The 22,350-nt window shown below is 41.3% G+C and overlaps 1 protein-coding gene across 1 annotated transcript; it reads right to left on the bottom strand.

Moving 5' to 3' along the window:
- Nucleotides 1–1,815: 1,815 nt before the first annotated feature.
- LOC139476911 (uncharacterized) lies at nt 1,816–16,132 on the bottom strand. The gene is made up of 5 exons (XM_071259475.1): nt 15,836–16,132; nt 14,873–14,963; nt 14,244–14,660; nt 6,382–6,531; nt 1,816–2,060 (listed from the first exon to the last, which is right to left on the bottom strand). The coding sequence occupies exons 1-5, from the start codon at nt 16,130–16,132 to the stop codon at nt 1,816–1,818; spliced, it is 1,200 nt and encodes a 399-aa protein (XP_071115576.1).
- Nucleotides 16,133–22,350: the final 6,218 nt, after the last annotated feature.

Raw genomic sequence — 22,350 nt, 5'->3', positions numbered from 1 at the left:
ATGGTACGTCATATAGAATAGGTGAGAACAGTGGATACTGTATCTAACATGCAATGGTACGTCATATATATAGAATAGGTGAGAACACTGGATATTGTATTTGACATGCAATGGTACGTCATATGGAATAGGTGAGAACAGTGGATATTGTTCTGACATGCAATGGTACGTCAGATAGAATAGGTCAGTGTGGATACTGTATCTAACATGCAATGGTACGTCATAAATAGGTGAGAACAATGGCGATTTTATCTAACATACAATGGTACGTCATATAGAATTTGTGATAACTGTGGGTGTTGTTTCTAATATACACTGGTACGTCATAGAATAGGTGAGAACAATGGATGTTGTATCTAACATAAAGTTGTACGAACAATGGATACTGTACCTACAATGCAGTGGTAATTATTTTTATTTATTCACTTAATTATTGACGGTGTGTGTGTGGGGGGGGGGGGGGGGGGGGGGGGGGGGGGTGGGGGGGGGGGTGGGGGGGGGGGGGGGGGGCGTCGTTCAATGCGCAACAATTCGCTGTGCAGAGTTCAAAACATTATGCCAGATTGTTCAGTACGATTCTTGTCATGTCAACGACCTCTGTTTTTCTCAGTTGCAACAATTTTGTAAACGTCGAGGACCTGAACCCTTCCACGTGGTTCAACAATATTATTTTATCTCCGTTATGGCACAGACATATTGTTCAAAGCGGCGTTAAACCAAGTTCAATGACCCAATCGTTTGATTAAGACTTTGGTCGGACTGTCCAGAAATAGGGAACAAGATGGTTTTCACAGTATCCTTCTTATGATGATCATGAGAGGTACACACTGACGTTTAGTTTTCTTTACGATCAAATTAATTCCAGATGCCATCATCGACATGATGAAATTTACTCTCCTAAATATGTTATAAATATTGTGGAAAAGAATTTAATTTAGCCTACCCATCATGGCCAATGCTACTGAACACTTCTCAGAACGTAAGGGGTTCTCAGAACAATAATTTACTTTAAGCATTATAAATTAATAACCAAAATTAAAAATGTTAAGAGTATAACTTGAATATTTGGATGTATACTACTCAAAAGAAGTTAAGGATCACCTGATTCTTTCACATTACTATAGTTCATCTCTCATGTCATGACATATTAACTTTACCATTATGAACGAATCGGTTGATCCTTAACTTATTTTGAGTAGTATATTATGTATACCTGCTATGTTTCTAATGTTTTACTTTCAAAAGCGAATGATTTTAACAGTATCCACCTTATCATCACGATCATGAGAGGTACACACTGACATTTAGTTTTCTTTACTGATCAAATTAATTGTAAATAGTTTCCATCGCCATGGAGATCGCCTCTGCTAAATATGTTATAAATATTGGTAAAGAATGAAATTAAGGGCATAATATATAGCTACCCATCATGGCCAATCCTACTGAACACTTCTCAGAACATAAGGGGTACAGATCAATAAATAACTGTAAGCATGATAAATTAATAACCCCAATTAAAAAATGTAACAGTATGGATATTTCGATGTATTAGATATACCTGCTATGTTTCTAATGTATAACTTTCAAAAGCGAATTACTACTTATTTTTTAATAGCCACGGATATTGTTTTAGAATGCATAGTTGATTTGGTTTCAGAAAGTGTAACTGTCCAACTTGATGTGTACGTTTTAAATACTGGACGAATTACGCAAACATTACCGAATATCAACGCTTTAATACCGATCATACCATGCCAACCGGTACCCAATTAAAGTCTTAACGATGCTTGTGTGAAACACCAGCGTCAGCGTCAATCATTGACCTGATGTTTCACAGATAAAGGCAAGAGAATAACTACACTGCAAGGATCTCATCACAAAATTTTCGAACGGGGATGTGTACCCGCATTGCCTAGTAGTTATCGATGAAGGGTGCCCAGATGCCCACGTAACGGTGCTGCCGAGGACGTTGCTGCTAGCCCAGTAGAATAGACCATCCATTGTGTTCTTCCTGACTCCAACCCACACACTGTTATACACACTGTGGGACTGCCTATAAGCTGAAATATAAGTGATATAATTACGTCCATGTGTCATCCGCGAACATGTATCAGCCTAATTGAAATCATATATTTTACTCGGATACGATAAGCAGCGAATAGCTGTAACATTGCTTATACGATGTAAAACGTAAATATTTTTTTCATTCATCATTCGGATACGACACAGGTTATTTCCGGGCGAGGGAGTACCATCAAAGGAATATTTGTGTTCTGTGTCGGTTTTCATTTGTACAAATTGAAATTCCAGATCAAGGTGAAAACAAATAAAACAAAATAGTTTTTAAAAATGCTGACAGTTAATTGACCCCAGCCCTCACGCAGCGTTCATTTAGATCGGATGGCTAGTGTTCGCTCAGGGATCACTTGAGGCAACGTTCTTCTTCAGCAAACAAAATAACGTTGCTACAAGGTTGTCACAATGTTAGAAAATAACAACGTTAAAGAGCATGTTTTTTTAACCTTGCATCAAGACCCGAGGATATGTCCATAAGAGGTCCCGTCAAGTGACTTTTGAGACAATCAGCGTCTTGGCTTCTAACTTCTATGCATTCAGACCAGAATAAATGGCTCCTGTATCTCGAGAAGGAACTATAACGTTCCAAGTACCTGAGGCGACCAACTGTGGTGTATCAGATTTTAATGAGTTTGATCATTATATATATGACTATGGGGAATTTACACGCATAGTTATCTCTCTGAAACAATACACAAAGACAATGACGTTTGTCGGTTTTTTGTTTCTGTTTCTGTTTCAACCAAAATTTATTTGTCATGTCACTGATTCAAAATGTCTTTTCGAACAGCTATCCAACCTGACGAAACGAACATACTCTTATTCTTTATTTTTCCCAACACCCATGAAGATCTTGGTCTGAATAGGTCTTCGGCAACCAATGCTTGTCGTAACAGGCGACTACATGTATGCTTGTCGTATCAGGCGACTACAAGTATGCTTGTCGTAACAGGCGACTACATGTATGCTTGTCGTAACAGGCGACTACATGTATGCTTGCCGTAACAGGCGACTACATGCATGTATGCCTGTCGTAACAGGCGACTACATGTATGCCTGTCGTAACAGGCGACAGCATGTATGCTTGTCGTAACAGGCGACTACAAGTATGCTTGTCGTATCAGGCGACTACACGTATGCTTGTCGTAACAGGCGACTACATGTATGCTTGTCGTAACAGGCGACTACATGTATGCTTGCCGTAACAGGCGACTACATGTATGCTTGTCGTAACAGGCTACTACATGTATGCTTGTCGTATCAGGCGATTACAAGTATGCTTGTCGCAACAGGCGACTACATGTATGCTTGTCGTAACAGGCGACTACATGTATGCTTGTCGTAACAGGCGACTACATGTATGCTTCTCGTTACAGGCGACTACATGTATGCTTGCCGTAACAGGCGACTACAAGTATGCTTGTCGTAACAGGCGACTACATGTATGACTGTCGTAACAGGCGACTACATGTATGCTTGTCGTAACAGGCGACTACAAGTATGCTTGTCGTAACAGGCGACTACATGTATGCTTGTCGTAACAGGCGACTACATGTATGCTTGCCGTAACAGGCGACTACATGTATGCTTGCCGTAACAGGGGACTACATGTATGCTTCTCGTTACAGGCGACTACATGTATGCTTGCCGTAACAGGCGACAGCATGTATGCTTGTCGTAACAGGCGACTACAAGTATGCTTGTCATATCAGGCGACTACACGTATGCTTGTCGTAACAGGCGACTACATGTATGCTTGTCGTAACAGGCGACTACATGTATGCTTGCCGTAACAGGCGACTACATGTATGCTTGTCGTAACAGGCGACTACATGTATGCTTGTCGTATCAGGCGACTACATGTATGCTTGTCGTAACAGGCGACTACATGTATGCTTGTCGTAACAGGGGACTACATGTATGCTTCTCGTTACAGGCGACTACATGTATGCTTGCCGTAACAGGCGACTACAAGTATGCTTGTCGTAACAGGCGACTACAAGTATGCTTGTCGTAACAGGCGACTACATGTATGCTTGTCGTAACAGGCGACTACAAGTATGCTTGTCGTAACAGGCGACTACATGTATGCTTGTCGTAACAGGCGACTACATGTATGCTTGTCGTAACAGGCGACTACATGTATGCTTGCCGTAACAGGGGACTACATGTATGCTTCACGTTACAGGCGACTACATGTATGCTTGTCGTAACAGGCGACTACAAGTATGCTTGTCGTAACAGGCGACTACATGTATGCTTGTCGTAACAGGCGACTACAAGTATGCTTGTCGTAACAGGCGACTACATGTATGCCTGTCGTAACAGGCGACTACATGTATGCTTGTCGTAACAGGCGACTACATGTATGCTTGTCGTATCAGGCGATTACAAGTATGCTTGTCGTAACAGGCGACTACATGTATGCTTGTCGTAACAGGCGACTACATGTATGCTTGTCGTAACAGGCGACTACATGTATGCTTGTCGTAACAGGGGACTACATGTATGCTTCTCGTTACAGGCGACTACATGTATGCTTGCCGTAACAGGCGACTACAAGTATGCTTGTCGTAACAGGCGACTACATGTATGACTGTCGTAACAGGCGACTACATGTATGCTTGTCGTAACAGGCGACTACAAGTATGCTTGTCGTAACAGGCGACTACATGTATGCTTGTCGTAACAGGCGACTACATGTATGCTTGTCGTAACAGGCGACTACATGTATGCTTGCCGTAACAGGGGACTACATGTATGCTTCTCGTTACAGGCGACTACATGTATGCTTGCCGTAACAGGCGACTACAAGTATGCTTGTCGTAACAGGCGACTACATGTATGCTTGTCGTAACAGGCGACTACAAGTATGCTTGTCGTCACAGGCGACTACATGTATGCCTGTCGTAACAGGCGACTACATGTATGCCTGTCGTAACAGGCGACTACATGTATGCCTGTCGTAACAGGCGACTACATGTATGCCTGTCGTAAGAGGTGTCTAACATGATCGAGTGGTCAGGCTCGCAGGCTTGGTTGATGCATGTTATCGTATCCCATTTGTGTAGATTGATGCTCATGATGTCAATCCCCGCGTTGTCTGGTCCGCCGTCATATAGCTGGAATATTGCTGAGTGCGGCGTTAAACAACAAACAAACAAAAATGAATAATGTTTGTCCATAGTTGGTATGACTTTCACCCTCTTCATTGACCTTTTCACTTCCTCCGCAGGCACGTCTTTTTTAATGACATGTCACCGGTTCATGTCACCGGTAGCCTTTCCGCGAACACCTTGGGTTATATCTGCTTTTCACAACGACTTTGCCTTTTCGCCCGATGTAATCTGTTTCCACAGATATTCGAGATGTTTGGTTTCACCAACGTAGGACATCCTATATTAGCAGAGGACGTTTTCCATCAAGCTGTAGACAGGAAATCCTCGGCAGAAGGTTTTTTGCTTGTAGACTGAACCTTGGCAACATTTGATTTCAGCTTCAGCAGAATGAATGCTTGTCCGGAATATATATCCCTAATTCGTGAAGAAGGAATGGGCAGAAATGTGTATTTTGACGTCTGCCATACAGGTGTATTGTTATTTGGCTGCAAACATCTTTATTTGAATACATTTGTCGTCATGTTCATGAAGCGCAATATATGATTTATCAGAACATAAGAGGGCAACTGTGTCTTAGCAAACATGACAGACTGCTTATTTCTTGTCACAAAACTTAGATGTTAATAGAAAAACATAATGTCAAGTGCTGTGAATGTTATATGTTATGCTAAAATTGTGAGATTTCAACACCTATTGTTATTCATGCGTAACCAGGAATCGTGAGAACGTGGTATGTGCAAGCTGAGGTAACACAATACAGAGTTTCAAATACTACGCTTTCCACATTATGTGTGGCAATAGTTTTTGGGCAGACAACACGTTAGACTAAGAGGGTGTATTTTAAGGACAACATAGAGCTTAACAGGAGATTGTTTTATGGCTCTCTGGAACATATTTCATTGTTTCCTTTTCACTCACGTTAGGCATACTTGATCAGAACATTTTATATGAAGAGAACTGAAAAGGCCACATCTGATTCCCATGGCAACATTTCAAGGTTATCAATAATTTGATAATTTGACATTTTCCTAAGACATAAAGGTCCTCTATATAATTATTTTTGACTCATCTTCGATTAACAAAATTCTTTGTCAAGAAAAGCACGCAAAACTTCACATGCCATTGCAAAGTCACATGACCCTGATCGTGTTAAAAGGTATGTTCTAAATGTTCTATTTTTACTCACTGGCAAAATAGTCCTTCAGAGCCATTAACTTTTCAGGTGTGTCAAAGGACAGCAAATCACCACCGTCCTTCTTGCACTCAACGCGAGCATCATCCCAGGACATCGTTACATGGTGGTAAGTGTAGATGTAACTTGTTCCTGTAGCAGTGCCTGAGTTTAAAAAAAGATAATACACGATTAAAGCCAGCGAGTCCACAGAGTGATACATGTTTGGAAGCTTTGGCCTCAGTTGCTGAAATTTACCCTTGCATCTGACTTCCCATGATGACAGCATAAGAGATATGTTACATTTGTACTGACGTGGGGACAGTTAGCAGGAAAGAACCCTCTGGCAATCTGAGTGGATTCCGGGCCCAGACTAGGCTCCTAGTACCTCTTGCTTGTCCCAGTAAATGGGGATCAGTTGGTTAGACTCACCACGCTCATGCTTTCAGTCATTGGTTTGCCTGGTCCAGAACCTATTATTTGTCTGACGTGGCATAATTCGTCTTTAAATACAACCCACTTCAGTTATTCTCTCCACACACTGATTGATTAAACCAGGGACAGGAGGGAAGGTGGCTCAACATACATAATTGGAAACAATGAAATATATTGAATGCCTAATCATTGGCAATGTTTAATTAATATTGTTGCTAGATATATTCTGTTCAGGTAATTTCAAATTCCACAGGACACTGTGATAAGGTAAATTAAAAAATAACATATGATTGTTACTCTGTAAGAGTTGAAGGTTTTGAAGTAACTTTCTATTGCATTCACTTCGAACTTTTACAAGGTGTAATAACGTAGTAAATTGTTAAAATCAGTGGTGATTTGTCATAAACAACAACCGTAATTTCCAATAGCCGCTCTGAGGTGACTGTAACAAACATCTACTGTAAATTGCAATAGCTCATCTGCGGTAAACTGTAATAAACAACCACTGTAAATTGCAATAGCTCATCTGCGGTAGATTGTAACAAACAACAACTGTATATTGCAACAGCTCATCTGAGGTAACTGTAACAAACAACTACTGGAAATTGCAATAGCTCATCTGCGCTAAATTGTTACAAACAACTACTGGAAATTGCAATAGCTCATCTGCGGTAGATTGTAACAAACAACAACTGTATAATGCAATAGCTCATCTGCCGTAAACTGTAACAAACAACTACTGGAAATTGCAATAACTCATCTGCGGTAACTGTAACAAACAACTACTGTATATTGCAATAGCTCATCTGCGGTAAATTGTAACAAACAACTACTGTATATTGCAATAGTTCATCTGCGGTAAATTGTTACAAACAACTACTGTATATTGCAATAGTTCATCTGCGGTAGATTGTAACAAAAAACTACTGGAGATTGCAATAGCTCATCTGAGGTAACTGTAACAAACAACTACTGGAAATTGCAATAGCTCATCTGCGGTAAATTGTAACAAACAACTACTGTAAACTGCAATAGCTCATCTGCGGTAACTGTAACAAACAACTACTATAAACTGCAATAGCTCATCTGCGGTAACTGTAACAAACAACTACTGTAAACTGCAATAGCTCATCTGCGGTAACTGTAACAAACAACTACTGTAAACTGCAATAGCTCATCTGCGGTAACTGTAACAAACAACTACTGTAAACTGCAATAGCTCATCTGAGGTAACTGTAACAAACAACTACTGGAAATTGCAATAGCTCATCTGCGGTAAATTGTAAAAAAACTCTATTGTAATCTGTAATAACTCATCTGAGGTAACTGTAACAAACAACTAGTGAAAACTGCAATAGCCGCTCTGCGGGAAATCGTAATAAACAACTACTGTAAATTGCAATGGCAGCTCCGCGGTAAATTGTAAAGGCAACTGCATCAAACTATAATACCTCAAACTGTAGCGAATGTAAAATACTGATGTTATTTGTGATCAATATTATTCATATGCATTTGCCAGTATACAAGGAACCATATAATTGAAAATGTGTGACTGAGCTATTTGGAAATTAAACCTGATTATTGAGAACGTGTTCAGTCATATTGAATTCATTGAATATATGACCATGTTTGAAACATGACCCATTTCGACCACTATGATGAAAAACAGAATGAAACGGAGTCATTTCTTTAAAGTTTTTTTACAACGAAGAGTACAATAACTAGAATATCACATAATATATTTGAAACTTGTATCAGAACATAAGGAAGGTACTACTATCAATTGACAGTACAATGTAACCGGGCCATAGACCAACAGGTAGATCACCATAATAAGTACCAAAGGGACTGACAGTATCTCTGCCACCTGCAAGGTTCCCCAGCAGGACTTTCACCATCTCTTCACCTGCTAGTGAGTGAGGGGTTCCTAACTTAAATTTTCAAATATACTACGATTAAAGCGACAGTAATAAAAGATACTTTGAATGACGTAGTCTTACATGCCCTCTCAGGGGAAGACGAATTTTTTTGTACTTCAACCCAGCCAATACAATCAGTTAATAATTATACACTATCAGTTTATAAGAAACAACATGTGCATCAACATTTATCAATCAAATATACTTCTTTTAAAAACTCAATAATTAAATGAGAGTTTATGTTTTCAAAGCTATACTTAATGGATGCAATTTTGAAATATTGATCGCTGTGATGGAAACATCATCATGGTCGAGCAGGACATGCTTGACCGTGATTCTCTCATCACAGGGGATACAGAACGGAGGATCATCTCCTTTCAATAAATATGCTTGTGTATATCTTGCATGGTCAATACGACATCGTCGCATAATGACTGACAACCAAAGAAGATGTAACCGATAGTTGGCTTTATTGCATTAAATTTATTTATACATGCTTGTCCCACTTCTTTTAATAAGATCTCTCGTGTAACATCTAAAGTCAGGTTTCATCTCACTATTGGATTAGAAGTGATGTCACAGATTTGTGGAATACTGCTTCAAGAGCAGCAGCAGCCATTATGTTACCAGACATTCCAACATGGCGAGGCAACCAACACAAGACAATGTCGTATTGACCAGCAGCAAGATTATTATGTCATTCAAGTAAAACTAGATGCTGGAACGAATTATTTTAATAGCCCGAAGACAGAACAGCGAGTCTGACAAAATAATAAAAGGGTTATGTTTACACTAATCATTGATGCACTCTTGAGGTGTTAAAATGGCCTTTGAAGAAGGAAGTGTTATGTGGTAATCTAACTGATAAACTCCAACGATAGTGCACGTGGCGTTGGCAACAGCCACACCGTCCTTGGATCCATCTGTAAATACTGACTTGTAAGTAATATATTTGCGTCTTTACTGATTATGTTCTTGTTGGTAGTGTAACTGGTTTGTATCTGATGTCAAACGATTAATGATGAACAGTCTCACTGTTCAGACTGTTCAGACCATTACTAAACCAGGTAGGTTATCTTTTGAAGTTCGTACCTAAACACTAATGTAAACTCAGATACTCATTCAATAAAAGAGAAAACCGAAAAAACTGGAATTTCATAAAATGTTACTTAATAAATGATAATGAACTCAGCATATGTATATATATTTGATGTCCTGAAGAACTCGAGAGAACAGTTACTGACTTCAGACTAAGATCCCTTCAAAATGACCACCATTCACAGGGAGGGTATGTCATATTTCCATACAATAAATTACAACCAGTTAATATTCAGCCATGTGTCCACAAACAAAATGTGAGACTTTCACCATGTTCACTTCGTAACTGAAGATATGGAATGATAATATCACTGCACGACTAGGGAATGTAATACTATCTGAAGTATGGGTATGTTTTTTTCAAAACAGGGGTTGACAATGAATACATAGCTTTGAATGAACGAACGAACGAACTGAAAATGAATACAGAGCTTTGAATGAACGTACGAACGAACGAAAGAAGTTAAGAAAATTAGCACCATATGTAAATCATGACGTTGGTGTCGTCAATTTATTTTTGTGTAATTGAGTCTAAAACCCCATTTGACATGCATCGTTTCACATGCCCTTTAAAATCGATGAAGAAACTGGAGATCGTTGATCTGTTTCTATATAGTATTGCTTTTATCACTTAATGGTTGGTGTTAGGTGCATGTACCTATGTGCCATGGGTCAGTGTTAGGTGCCTGTTCCTATGTGCCGTGAGTCGGTGTTAGGTGTATGTTCCTATGTGCCATGGGACAGTGTTAGCTGTATGTTCCTATGTGCTGGTGGTCTGTGTTAGGTTCCTGTTCCTCTGTGCCGGGGGTCGGTGTTAGGTGTATGTTCCTCTGTGCCGTGGGTCGGTGTTAGGTGTATGTTCCTCTGTGCCGTGGGTCGGTGTTAGGTGTATGTTCCTCTGTGCCGTGGGTCGGTGTTAGGTGTATGTTCCTCTGTGCCGTGGGTCGGTGTTAGGTGTATGTACCTATGTGCCGGGGGGTTGGTGTTAGATGCATGTTCCTTTGTGCCGGGGTTGGTGTTAGGTGCATGTTCCTATGTGCCGTGGGTCTGTGTTAGGTGCATGTTCCTCTGTGCCGTGGGTCGGTGTTAGGTTCATGTTCCTATGTGCCGTGGGTCTGTGTCAGGTGCATGTTCCTATGTGCCGTGGGTCGGTGTTAGCTGTACGTTCCTCTGTGCCGGGGGTCGCTGTCAGGTGCATGTTCCTATGTGCCGGGGGGTCGCTGTTAGGTTCATGTTCCTCTGTGCCGGGGGTCGGTGTTAGCTGTATGTTCGTATGTGCCATGGGTCGGTGTTAGGTGCGTATTCCCATGTGCCGTGGGTCGATGTCAGGTGCATGTTCCTCTGTGCCGTGGGTCGGTGCTAGGTGCATGTTCCTATGTGCCGGGGGTCGGTGTTAGGTGCATGTTCTTATGTGCCGGGGGTCGGTGTTAGCTGTATATTCCTCTGTGCCGGGGGTCGCTGTCAGGTGCATGTTCCTATGTGTCGGGGGGTCTGTGTTAGGTTCCTATTCCTATGAACCGTGGGTCGGTGTCAGGTGAATGGTCCTGTATGCTGAGGGTCTGTGTTAGGTGCATGGTCCTGTATGCTGGGGGTCGGTGTCAGGTGCATGGTCCAATATGCCGTGGGTCAGTGTTAGGTGCATGGTCCTGTATGCTGGGGGTCTGTGTTAGGTGCATGTTCCTATGTGCCGGGGGTCTGTGTTAGCTGTGTGTTCCAATATGCCGGTGGTCTGTGTTAGGTTCCTGTTCCTCTATGCCGTGGTTTGGTGTTAGGTGTGTGTTCCTATGTGCGGTGGGTCGGTGTTAAGTGCATGTTCCTATATGCAAGGAGTCGGTGTTAGGTGCTTGTTCCTAACTCCCGCTGGTCGATGTTAGATGCATGTTCCTATGTGCCGGGGGTCGGTGTTAGCTCCATGTTCCTATGTGCCTTGGGTCGGTGTCAGGTGCATGTTCCTCTGTGCCGTTGGTCGCTGTCAGGTGCATGTTCCTCTGTGCCGTGGGTCGGTTTTAGGGTTGGTGTTAAGTGCATGTTCTTATGTGCCGGGGATCGGTGTTAGGTGCATGTTCCTATGTGCCGAGGGTTGGTGTTAGATGCATGTTCGTCTGTGCCGGGGGTCGGTGTCAGGTGCATGTTCCTCTGTGCCGGGGGTCGGTGTTAGCTGTATGTTCCTATGTGCCGTGGGTCAGTGTTAGGTGCGTATTCCTGTGTGCCGTGGGTCGCTGTCAGGTGCATGTTTCTCGGTGCCGTGGGTCGGTGTTGGTTGCGTATTCCTATGTGCCGTGGGTCGCTGTCAGGTGAATGTTCCTCTGCGCCATGGGTCGGTGTTAGGTGCATCTTCCTCTGTGCCGGGGGGTCGGTGTTAGATGTTTGTTCCTCTGTGCCGCGGGTCGGTGTTAGATGCATATTCCTATGTGCCGGGGGTCTGTGTTAGGTGCGTATTCCAATATGCCGGGGGTCGGTGTTAGCTGTATGTTCCTATGTGCCGTGGGTTGGTGTTAGATGCATGTTCCTATGTGCTGGGGTTCGGTGTTAGCTGTATGTTCCTCTGTGCTGGGGGGTCGGTGTCAGGTGCATGTTCCTATGTGCTGGGAGTCAGTGTTAGCTGTATGTTCCTCTCTGCCGGGGGTCGCTGTCAGGTGCATGTTCCTATGTGCCGGGGGGTCTGTGTTAGGTTCCTGTTCCTATGTGCCGGGGGTCGTTGTCAGGGGTATGGTTCTGTATGCTGGGGGTCTGTGTTAGGTGCATGTTCCTATGTGCCGGGGGTCTGTGTTAGCTGTGTGTTCCCCTCTGCCGGGGGTCGCTGTCAGGTGCATGTTCCCATGTGCCGGTGGTCTATGTTAGGTTCCTGTTCCTATGTGCCGTGGGTCGGTGTCAGGTGCATGGTCCTCTATGCCGTGGGTCAGTGTTAGGTGCATGGTCTGTATGCCGGGGATCTGTGTTAGGTGCATGTTCCTATGTGCCAGGGGTCGGTGTTAGGTGCATGTTCCTATGTGCCGGTGGTCGGTGTTAAGTGCATGTTCCTATGTGCTGGGGGTCGGTGTTAGGTGCATGTTCCTATGTGCCGTGGGTCGGTGTCAGGTGCATGTTCCTTTGTGCTGGGGGTCGGTGTTAGGTGCATGTTCCTATGTGCCGTGGGTCGGTGTTAGGTTCATGTTCCTTTGTGCTGGGGGTCGGTGTTAGGTGCATGTTCCTATGTGCCGTGGGTCGGTGTTAGGTGCATGTTCCTTTGTGCGGGGGGTCGGTGTCAGGTGCATGTACCTATGTGCTGGGGGTCGGTGTTAGGTGCATGTTCCTATGTGCCGTGGGTCGGTGTTAGGTGCATGTTCCTTTGTGCCGGGGGTCGGTGTAAGATGCATGTTCCTATGTGCTGGGGGTCGGTGTTAGGTGCATGGTTCTTTGTGCCGTGGGTCGGTGTTAGGTGTATGTTCCTGTGTGCCGGGTGTCGGTGTTAGGTGCATGTATCTATGTGCCGGGGGTCGGTGTTAGGTGCATGTTACGATGTGCCTGGGGTCGGTGTTAGGTGCATGTTCCAGTATGCCGGGGGTCGGTGTTAGGTGCAACTTAGCATGTACAGGTTGTAAAATGCAAACTTAAGGTTACTATGATATACGGGAATAGATTTTGTGTATTTCAAGGTTTGGGGATATCTTTTGCGTCACAATAATGACTATGCCGTCCTAATACCGGTGTTGAAGGAAAACATTGCATTGCTTGCTTTGTTTCTTAGATGTGCCTTCTTCGTGTTAGAATACGTAGTTGCTGTGCTGGATGCTCTCATTAAATCCTTGAGTCACTTAGCTGTGCCTACTTCGTGTTAGAATACGTAGTTGCTGTGCTGGATGCTCTCATTAAATCCTTGAGTTACTTAGCTGAGCCTACTTCGTGTTAGAATACGTAGTTGCTGTGCTGGATGCTCTCATTAAATCCTTGAGTTACTTAGCTGAGCCTACTTCGTGTTAGAATACGTAGTTGCTGTGCTGGATGCTCTCAATAAATCCTTGAGTTACTTAGCTGAGCCTACTTCGTGTTAGAATACGTAGTTGCTGTGCTGGATGCTCTCATTAAATCCTTGAGTCACTTAGCTGAGCCTACTTCGTGTTAGAATACGTAGTTGCTGTGCTGTATGCTCTCATTAAATCCTTGAGTCACTTAGCTGAGCCTACTTCGTGTTAGAATACGTAGTTGCTGTGCTGTATGCTCTCAATAAATCCTTGAGTCACTTAGCTGAGCCTTCTTCGTGTTAGAATACGTAGTTGCTGTGCTATATGCTCTCATTAAATCCTTGAGTTACTTAGCTGGGGCATGCGCCTTGTTTTTAGTAAAACATGTATGGGACACTTTATGTGTTCCTTATATGGCGAGAATCTGTATTTCAAAAGTAGGAACAATGTCCTTTGTTATTTCTGTCATATGAAAAATACTTACCATCGGATGTACCCCCAGATGAACTACCGGACGATACTCCGCCAGAACTCTCGGCAGGTCCAACGGTGGATTCTCCGTCCGATGAAAAAGTTGACTGTGTAGTTGTTGAAGTTCCTCCGGGTGACTGGGTAGTTGGTGAAGGTCCTCCGGGTGACTGGGTAGTTGGTGAAGGTCCTCCGGGTGACTGGGTAGTTAGTGAAGTTCCTCCGGGTGACTGGGTAGTTGGTGAAGGTCCTCCGGGTGACTGGGTAGTTGGTGAAGGTCCTCCGGGTGACTGGGTAGTTGGTGAAAGTCCTCCGGGTGACTGGGTAGTTTGTGAAGGTCCTCCGGGTGACTGTGTGGTTGTTGAAGGTCCTCCGGGTGACTGGGTAGTTGCTGAAGGTCCTCCGGGTGACTGGGTAGTTGGTGAAGGTCCTCCTAGTTCCAAAATGAAAATTTCCATATTGGTGATTAAGTAAACAAAGATGACAATAAACTTGGAATAATGACTCTTGACATGGTCGTTACTTTGCAAGCTTGGAAAATATATTTGGTCAAAATATTTTACTACATATAATAATCACATATAATGTTTATTTATCAAAGAGGCATGGCCATTTTCTAAAATGTTTTTTCTCACACATGTTCACCTTCTGACTTGATGCATATATGTTTTCTTCCAGATTCCACGGGCACACAGAATTGTCCATTGTCGCAAACTGCAGACTTGCAAGCGTGAGTCTGTAGATGAGTGTATGTGTAACAATGAATAGATGAGAAACATGTACAACACAGTTGTATTCAGGACATTTGAGTATTTTCAATAAAATGAATACTTGCTGTGACTGACAAATATCTTGCATTTTTTATTTTGCACGCCTATTTGTCTTTCTTTGTGTCATGGACACGGTGGCTGAAAGGCCGGGTTTTCAGATTTCTCATCTGTGTGCCAAAAATGAACCAAACCACACGTGCACAACTTATTTTTAATTTCATCATGATGAACCTACTTATGTCAGCTATTTTTGCATTAAGAAAAACACAGGCAAAAAACATATAATTTATATGTATACCCAATTAAGCTTACTACTGAACAGGGTCGGTGGGGTAGCCTAGTGGTTGAAGCGTTTGCTCGTCATGCCGAAGGACCGGGTTCGATTCCCAACATGGGTACAATTTGTGAAGCTCATTTCTGGTGTCCCCCGCCGTGATATTGCTGGAATATTGCAAAAAGCGGCGTAAAACTATACTCACTCACTAACTACTACTGAACAGTGGCATTGGTAAAAGGAAAAGTGATATCTGTCGGTTATATTAACTCTTTCGTTTATTTTCAAAACACATAAATTCTTATACTGCGGGAGAAGTGTAGACAAGAACCTTATACATTACGAGTTTCCGTTAACGAAAAAATGAGAATAGAGCTGAGCGAACTTGTGAAACTACTTGTATATATGTGGTGTTGGGCTGCTCAGGTACAGCATGGCGTTATGTGGTTTTCGAAAACTATGTCTTGGTTTCATATCAGCATCGTCACTGTCATAGACCTTAAAATCCCTTCCTGTAAAATACCAACGTCTCATTTACCAATACCAACATAAGCAAGGTCTCACCGATTGAAAGGATACAGAAAGCGGATTCTCTACTGCAGCCAGGAGGGTACAAGTTCCGGTCACGTGTCGGTAGTGGACACTTCCGCATCCGGTGTAATGGTGGCACAGAGAGGAACATGTTTGAAACATCCTTGTAGTGCCAGTCCACAATACCGACCCAGGTAGCTGTGGACGTCGCATGGAGTTCACATAATCTACAACGTTCAGACTGTTGACATTATTTATACACAAAAGTAATGTAATCTGAAGCACCAACATGCCTAAAAGATGGGGAAAGTGATCTCCTGAACACAACATGTACACAACCTCCAAGCAGACAAATGCTTATGCAATCATCTGAGATAAATGAACAGCATCCTATATGCATCTGGGGCTTTGTGTCCAATTGTCAAAGAGCAAAAAGATAAGACAAAGCTGAAAATAATCAATGTCATTTCCTAGCAACTGGAAAACACGTTTATCTATAAAACAAAAGGAACATCCTTGTAGTCTTGGAAGAACGGCTATCAACTAAGGGTGTAACAATACATGGCACTATCGATATATTGCAATAGTGAGTGCCCCGATATTAATTTATCGATGGGAGTCGCGTGTTGCAATCGATAGTATCGATGTAAGTGTCCAATATCGATAGTTTCGATAGTGTACGGACTTGTTTTATTTTGTAGCAATTTAGAGGTGTCTTCATGCGTTGAAAACGTATCCCTTCAGGGAATTCAGATGAATAAACAGGTATAACAAACTTTGTCAATAAAAGAATGAAATTTGATATAAAACATCAGTAGACATGATAATTTATCATTTAAAATCAATAAAATGTATTTTCGGTTCTCCAAGGCATTGTTTTATTTTATCACGAATAATATATTCCAATCGTATTATTTTAGTTGCAGCTACTTCTATATATACTTAATATTATAAGAACCATAAGCGTAGCACTTTGGTACAGGTGGTATGCAGGATAATTTTTTACGTATAGAACAATCTGACCATTCACCGTAGGTGCTAAGCTTTGTTTTGTTTGAAAGAAATTCTCTGTGTCAGTGAGTTTCTATTCTAATTGTTAGGTATTGTTTTGATATAAAACACACACAATACATTGAGATTATTGAGTATAAGACATGGAGAAGTTTCTCAATTACTTCATATCATTGATATAGTGCTAACTAGTGCTAACATTGTTTTGTTAAGTTAAATCAGAAGTGAAATAAGATCTTATTCTACCATGACTCCATGAAAGAGTTTTGTTTCACATTTTGGTATGGTTGGTATTGTTTACAACTTGAAAATAAAACAAACTGGTAAAGTTTCAAACGTTTTATTGTTTGTTAAAATATTTTATCTTAAAAGGATGAAGTAATGTTTGCCAATAGTTATTGCAATAGTATTGCAATAACATCTCTCAATATCAATAGTTATTGATATCGCAATAGTCATTTTGGCTCAATAGTCACCCCTACTAACAGCAGCTCATTTCGTTATTTATTTAGGCCTTATTATGGGTGTAATCATACGCGATCGTGGTGAAACAATGTACAAATTAAAACTGCACTTCTCCACATACCACCTTTGGGAGATCCAACTTGGTGAAAGCAAGACAAGTCGTAGATTTGCTAAATGAATGATGAAAGTCAATGACGAAGCCGGCTGTAGTGATTTTTCCATCACAAGGGATATAAGTTTAAAAAGTTCACACACAAAATATATTTTAATCTTCTCATAAGTTCTCATTTAGTTATGTGTTGATTTTTAAAGATATATCATTCAATGATACATTTTCATGTACACAGTTAGTTATTTTAAAATACGGTCTGTTTATGTTGTCTTATATCACTTCAAACGGTTTAGAGCTCTAGCTCTAATAGGCATTGATTATTTGGCACCTCTGGCTTCACCGAAACAAATTAATTAACTCTGTAGTATTGTTTAATTGACAAGGGAAATTATATGTTATTGGCTGAGGGCGTTCTTTTTTTATTCATGTAATTATCGGCAGTCTGGCGTCGTTCATTTATGAGCTATATACCACTGAAGGACTTGTCACACTTTGACGAGTCCAGCATAAGTCTGTTCAAGAAATTCACGAGAGACGTATTTGACCTACCAACACTGATAGGTTGACGGAGCGTATAGGGCATATTACCCTCAATGGACACATCGTGACGGGTGAATGAGTGACTTCTATAACACATGTGTGTACGGTTTATCCTCACTTTGCCACCAGGCCACCAGGGATTAACAGTAGCAATGTTTATACAAGCATGGGGCCATATCAAAGTCACCAAATACTGAACTGAGTTCACCCCCTCAATTAATGTCAAAAGTGTTCGCTGGCAATATTGGTGAGCGAATTTTCTTATTTGTTGATTAATTACTGATTAACGATCAACGTTCAGTTTGTAGATCCTGCTATATAAGAAGGTTAATTTTCATGATATGATATTAATTGCTATATAGAATAAAATAATGAATTTTTTGTGCATATCATACATCAAAATTTTGAGATGACCCCTGGTGCCTTCTATTGTTTAACCAATTAGCATGCCTGACTGATTGTCATACTGGGAACAATAGGTGGTGGCAAAGTGAGGAGATCCCTACGGGCCTCGATTAGGTAATTATAAATGCTTTTACCTACGCCATGAGGGGAAACATTGTTTAAACTTTTAAATAGACCTTTTCTCTGTGGTTCGTTGATAAACATATTGAGAAGACTGCAGAGGAGCCGCAAGCATTCATGGAGAAAGTTGTGACAATATTTCTTTACAAAACCCACGGAGTACTGATAGTTAGGTCCACTGAAGCCTACAAAGACAATGCCCACAGAGAGGACTAGGTGCAGAGCATGTTGGTTATGTGCAGTCACTATGTTACACTTACGCGCACACAGGTGGGCTGCACAATACGCCTACATTGTTACAGTAGATCAACCGACCATCCTGATTATTCTACTGTTGCATCTCCAGTGTTTTCATGAATGTTTCATGTTCATTTTCGTAGTGGCGATTGTGGGAATGTGCGGGATATACCCACACGTGCCTAAAATGGAATAGTATTGAGGCAGTCATCATTATTTTAAAAGGGTTTTATATTTTGAAAGCTTTTCCATTTCATCAACATCCTTAAATAGGATGTAACATAGTGTTGATATGTCATAACAGTAAGTTTTAACAAAACATGCATCTCAACTTTTTGAGTAAGCTCCTACTAGCTCCTAACTCATTTATTTCCTGAGAATATTCAAACAGAATTACTGGCCTACTCTTAGGGGTTCATAATCCTATAGAGCCTCTAGAGATGGAGATTAGTCCATCACTCCCACTCAGAGGGAATGGACCTTCCTCTCGCTCAAGGTCTCCTGTTGAACCAACATGAGCATCTCAAGTTCAATCATTCAGTGGAACTGCTATAATTTTAACGACTTACAATTACTGATACAAGATACATCAGCATTTTGTATTCAAGAAACTTACTTGAAACAAACAGATCAAATCAACATAAGACAGTATAATAATTTATATCATTACATTTCTCCTCCAGGACCTAAAGCCACTGGACGTACTTCAATCTTGGTGAGGCTTGTGAGGCTTGTTATCCACTGCCCTGTTACTCTAAATACTCAGTTTCAAGCTGGGGCTGTCCGTGTGACCATGCACATTGTTTTCACTTTGTACTCTTTGTACCTTCCTCCATCATAAACTCTTCATCAAAATGATTTGCAGGCACTCTATGAGCAACTCCCAAAGCCCTGTATTATCATGGTACAGGAACATATACCTCTCTAGATTAATCAATAACAGATCCACTAAATAACAGATCTACTAAATGAATTCGAATGGTCAGTCCATGTTGACCTTTGTGGAAGTGACCATTTCCCGACCGGAAGTGATCATTAGTTCCGGCTCACTATGTCCCTAAATTCCAAAAATACCAAAAGCAGCATGAAAAGAAATCTCTTCATTTTAAATCAGATAATTCCAGAAACCTATGATTGTGGGTTCGAATCCCGGTTCGACATAATTATGTTTCTAGGTTTGTCAGCACCATACCCGTGCTCATGGGTTTCACCGAAGTGGTAAACGCCTGAGACCTGCATCACTTCGGGCTTTCCTCCCACATTAAGCTGACACGCCGCGATATAACTGGAACAATGTTAAAAGCGGCGTTAAACTGAACTCACTCACTCAATTAATTTAATATTGTGCTTTTAAAAGAAATAGAATTAATTCATAAATTTTGATATACATAATGTGTTATTTTATATATTGGTTGTGCTTATTAATAACTTAGATTGTTAGTGGCTGTGCCCTCGAGGGGGGTTGAAGTAGCGTAAAATTATTGTCCCCCTAAGAGGGTATACAAGTCCCACGTCATTCAAACTATTTCAATGCATACCAGACCTTTAAACGTAGTATTTTCATTATTTTAACTTTAGGCTTCACTGGTGAATTATCGCCAGTGACTGTAGGGTGATATGACTCCATGCCGGGTTCAATGCAGGAAGGAAAGGTATTATAAGGCCCCATGGTCCCTAGTATGGTGATTACTCTTCAGTGACTTACGATCTCTAGCCCATTTTTTATTTTGTGTTGTTCATTAATACTTACTGCTTTTTAATATTCTCAACTAGTATATCTGTGATATTCTAGTTATTGTACTGTCCATCGTTGACAGCTTTTTATTAAGTCTAAATATATGTATCATTAATGTATAACTTCTCGTCACGATATGGCTGAAATACTACCGATGTGACGTTAAATATTAACTCACTCACTTGAAGTTGAAAGTAAATATGTCTATCTGATGGTAAGTGAGTGAGTGAGATGGTGAGACAGTATTTCAGCTATATCACGGTGTGTCAGCGTGATGTGGGAGAAAAGCTGAAGTGGTGCAGGTTTCAAACGTTTACCACTACCGTGAAACCCACGAGTTGGGGTATGGTGCCGCAAACCTACAAACATAATCGGGGTGAACAGCCAATTGAGTGAGTGAGTTGGGGTAAACGCCGCTTTTAACACTATTCCAGTTATATCACGGCGTGTCAACTTAGTGTGGGAGGTAAGCCCGAAGTGATGCAGGTCTCGAACGTTTTCCACTTCGGTGAAACCCACGAGCATGGGTATGGTGCTGACAAACCTAGAAACATAATCGGAGCCAACCGGGATTCGAACCCACAATCATAGGTTGCTGGCGTGTCCAAGGGACGCAACTCTGCACAGCAAATGGCGGCGCCTTAGACGACTGGGTCACCCGTGCCCCCGAAAGGACAATTGAGCATACAATAACAGGTTTCTGGCGTGCGAATTGCGCCACCTATATTAGTCGCTATAGTTGTGCAATAAACTTGTATGGTGAGGTAAACCACTTTTTACATCATCTCGCCTCACACAGGAGCAAGTTCTCGAGTCAAGTAAATTGCTCAGTTATACTGAAAAGGGTATCGTTATTGATCTACTTGCTACGACGAAAAGGAAATGAGCAATCCTGTGTCGACAGGCAAAAGAAATCTGATAAAGGGTATGGCCCCGCGTGAGGGTGCTGGGGACAGAGACCAAGGTCCCAGAGAAACCCCATTCTACATGGACAAAATATGACTATCATTTCAATATATCACCAGATCCTCAAAACAAAGCTTAAAAGACTATTTAGCACCATAAATATTTCAGATGAACAAATGGTTGAAGGCTCATTAGGTGCAGCAAACATATGCGCCTATTTCAAAATGCCTCAATTAATCATGCCTACTAATGAAGTGATAATTATGTGTCAACTACCCACTGGCAAAATCGAATTTCAACAATAACTCCAGAGTTTGCAACATTGACTCTCCACTGCAATCATATTTACTCTGTTACTAAAAAGTGCTTAGAACAAAAATACTACTACTTTATTTGCCCGAAAGGGAATTTGGTACAAATCAATTGATGTGATGCCGGAAGCTATATGGTGACATATGTTCAAGAAACAAACACAAAGAGAATTAAGAACATAATATTTACACAATGACATAAAAAGAAACACTGACAATGTAGATTAAGCATACAAATAAAATTAATAAATGGGATAAAAATTAGTTGAATGAATTATAAGCTGATAGCAATTCTTTGTGTAAAATAGCAATGCTGCATCGAATGAATGCTTTTTATGCTCTGTTCCTTCTGAAACCGGGATCTGAAAGCGGCATCCTGAAGGTAAAAGTTTATATTCATTATAAAGGAAGTGTTCAGAGTTTGTGACAATTTTGACACATAGGTATTCAATTTGCCGCTGGCCAAAAAAGGAAGACTATCTGAAGGGACTCCAGATATTTTGATGGCAATGTTAATGATTTTCGATAATTTGTTTTTGTTTTAAAGAGAAAGAGAACCTTAACAACTGGGCATGCAGAAACACAGGATGCTTTGACAAAATATTTGTACAACAGAACAAGAGTAAAATTGCTGTCATTAAAAGTCGTTTGCTTACGTGAACTGTAGAGACGTTGTTTTGAATTTATTTTGTAAATTCTATTGGTA

This window comes from Haliotis cracherodii, unplaced genomic scaffold (assembly GCF_022045235.1).
Source record: "Haliotis cracherodii isolate W230 unplaced genomic scaffold, xgHalCrac1.p SCAF_30, whole genome shotgun sequence".
Taxonomy (NCBI): Eukaryota; Metazoa; Mollusca; class Gastropoda; order Lepetellida; family Haliotidae; genus Haliotis; species Haliotis cracherodii.
Note: the sequence above shows the minus strand (reverse complement) of the source record. Positions and strands in the feature narration are given on the sequence as shown.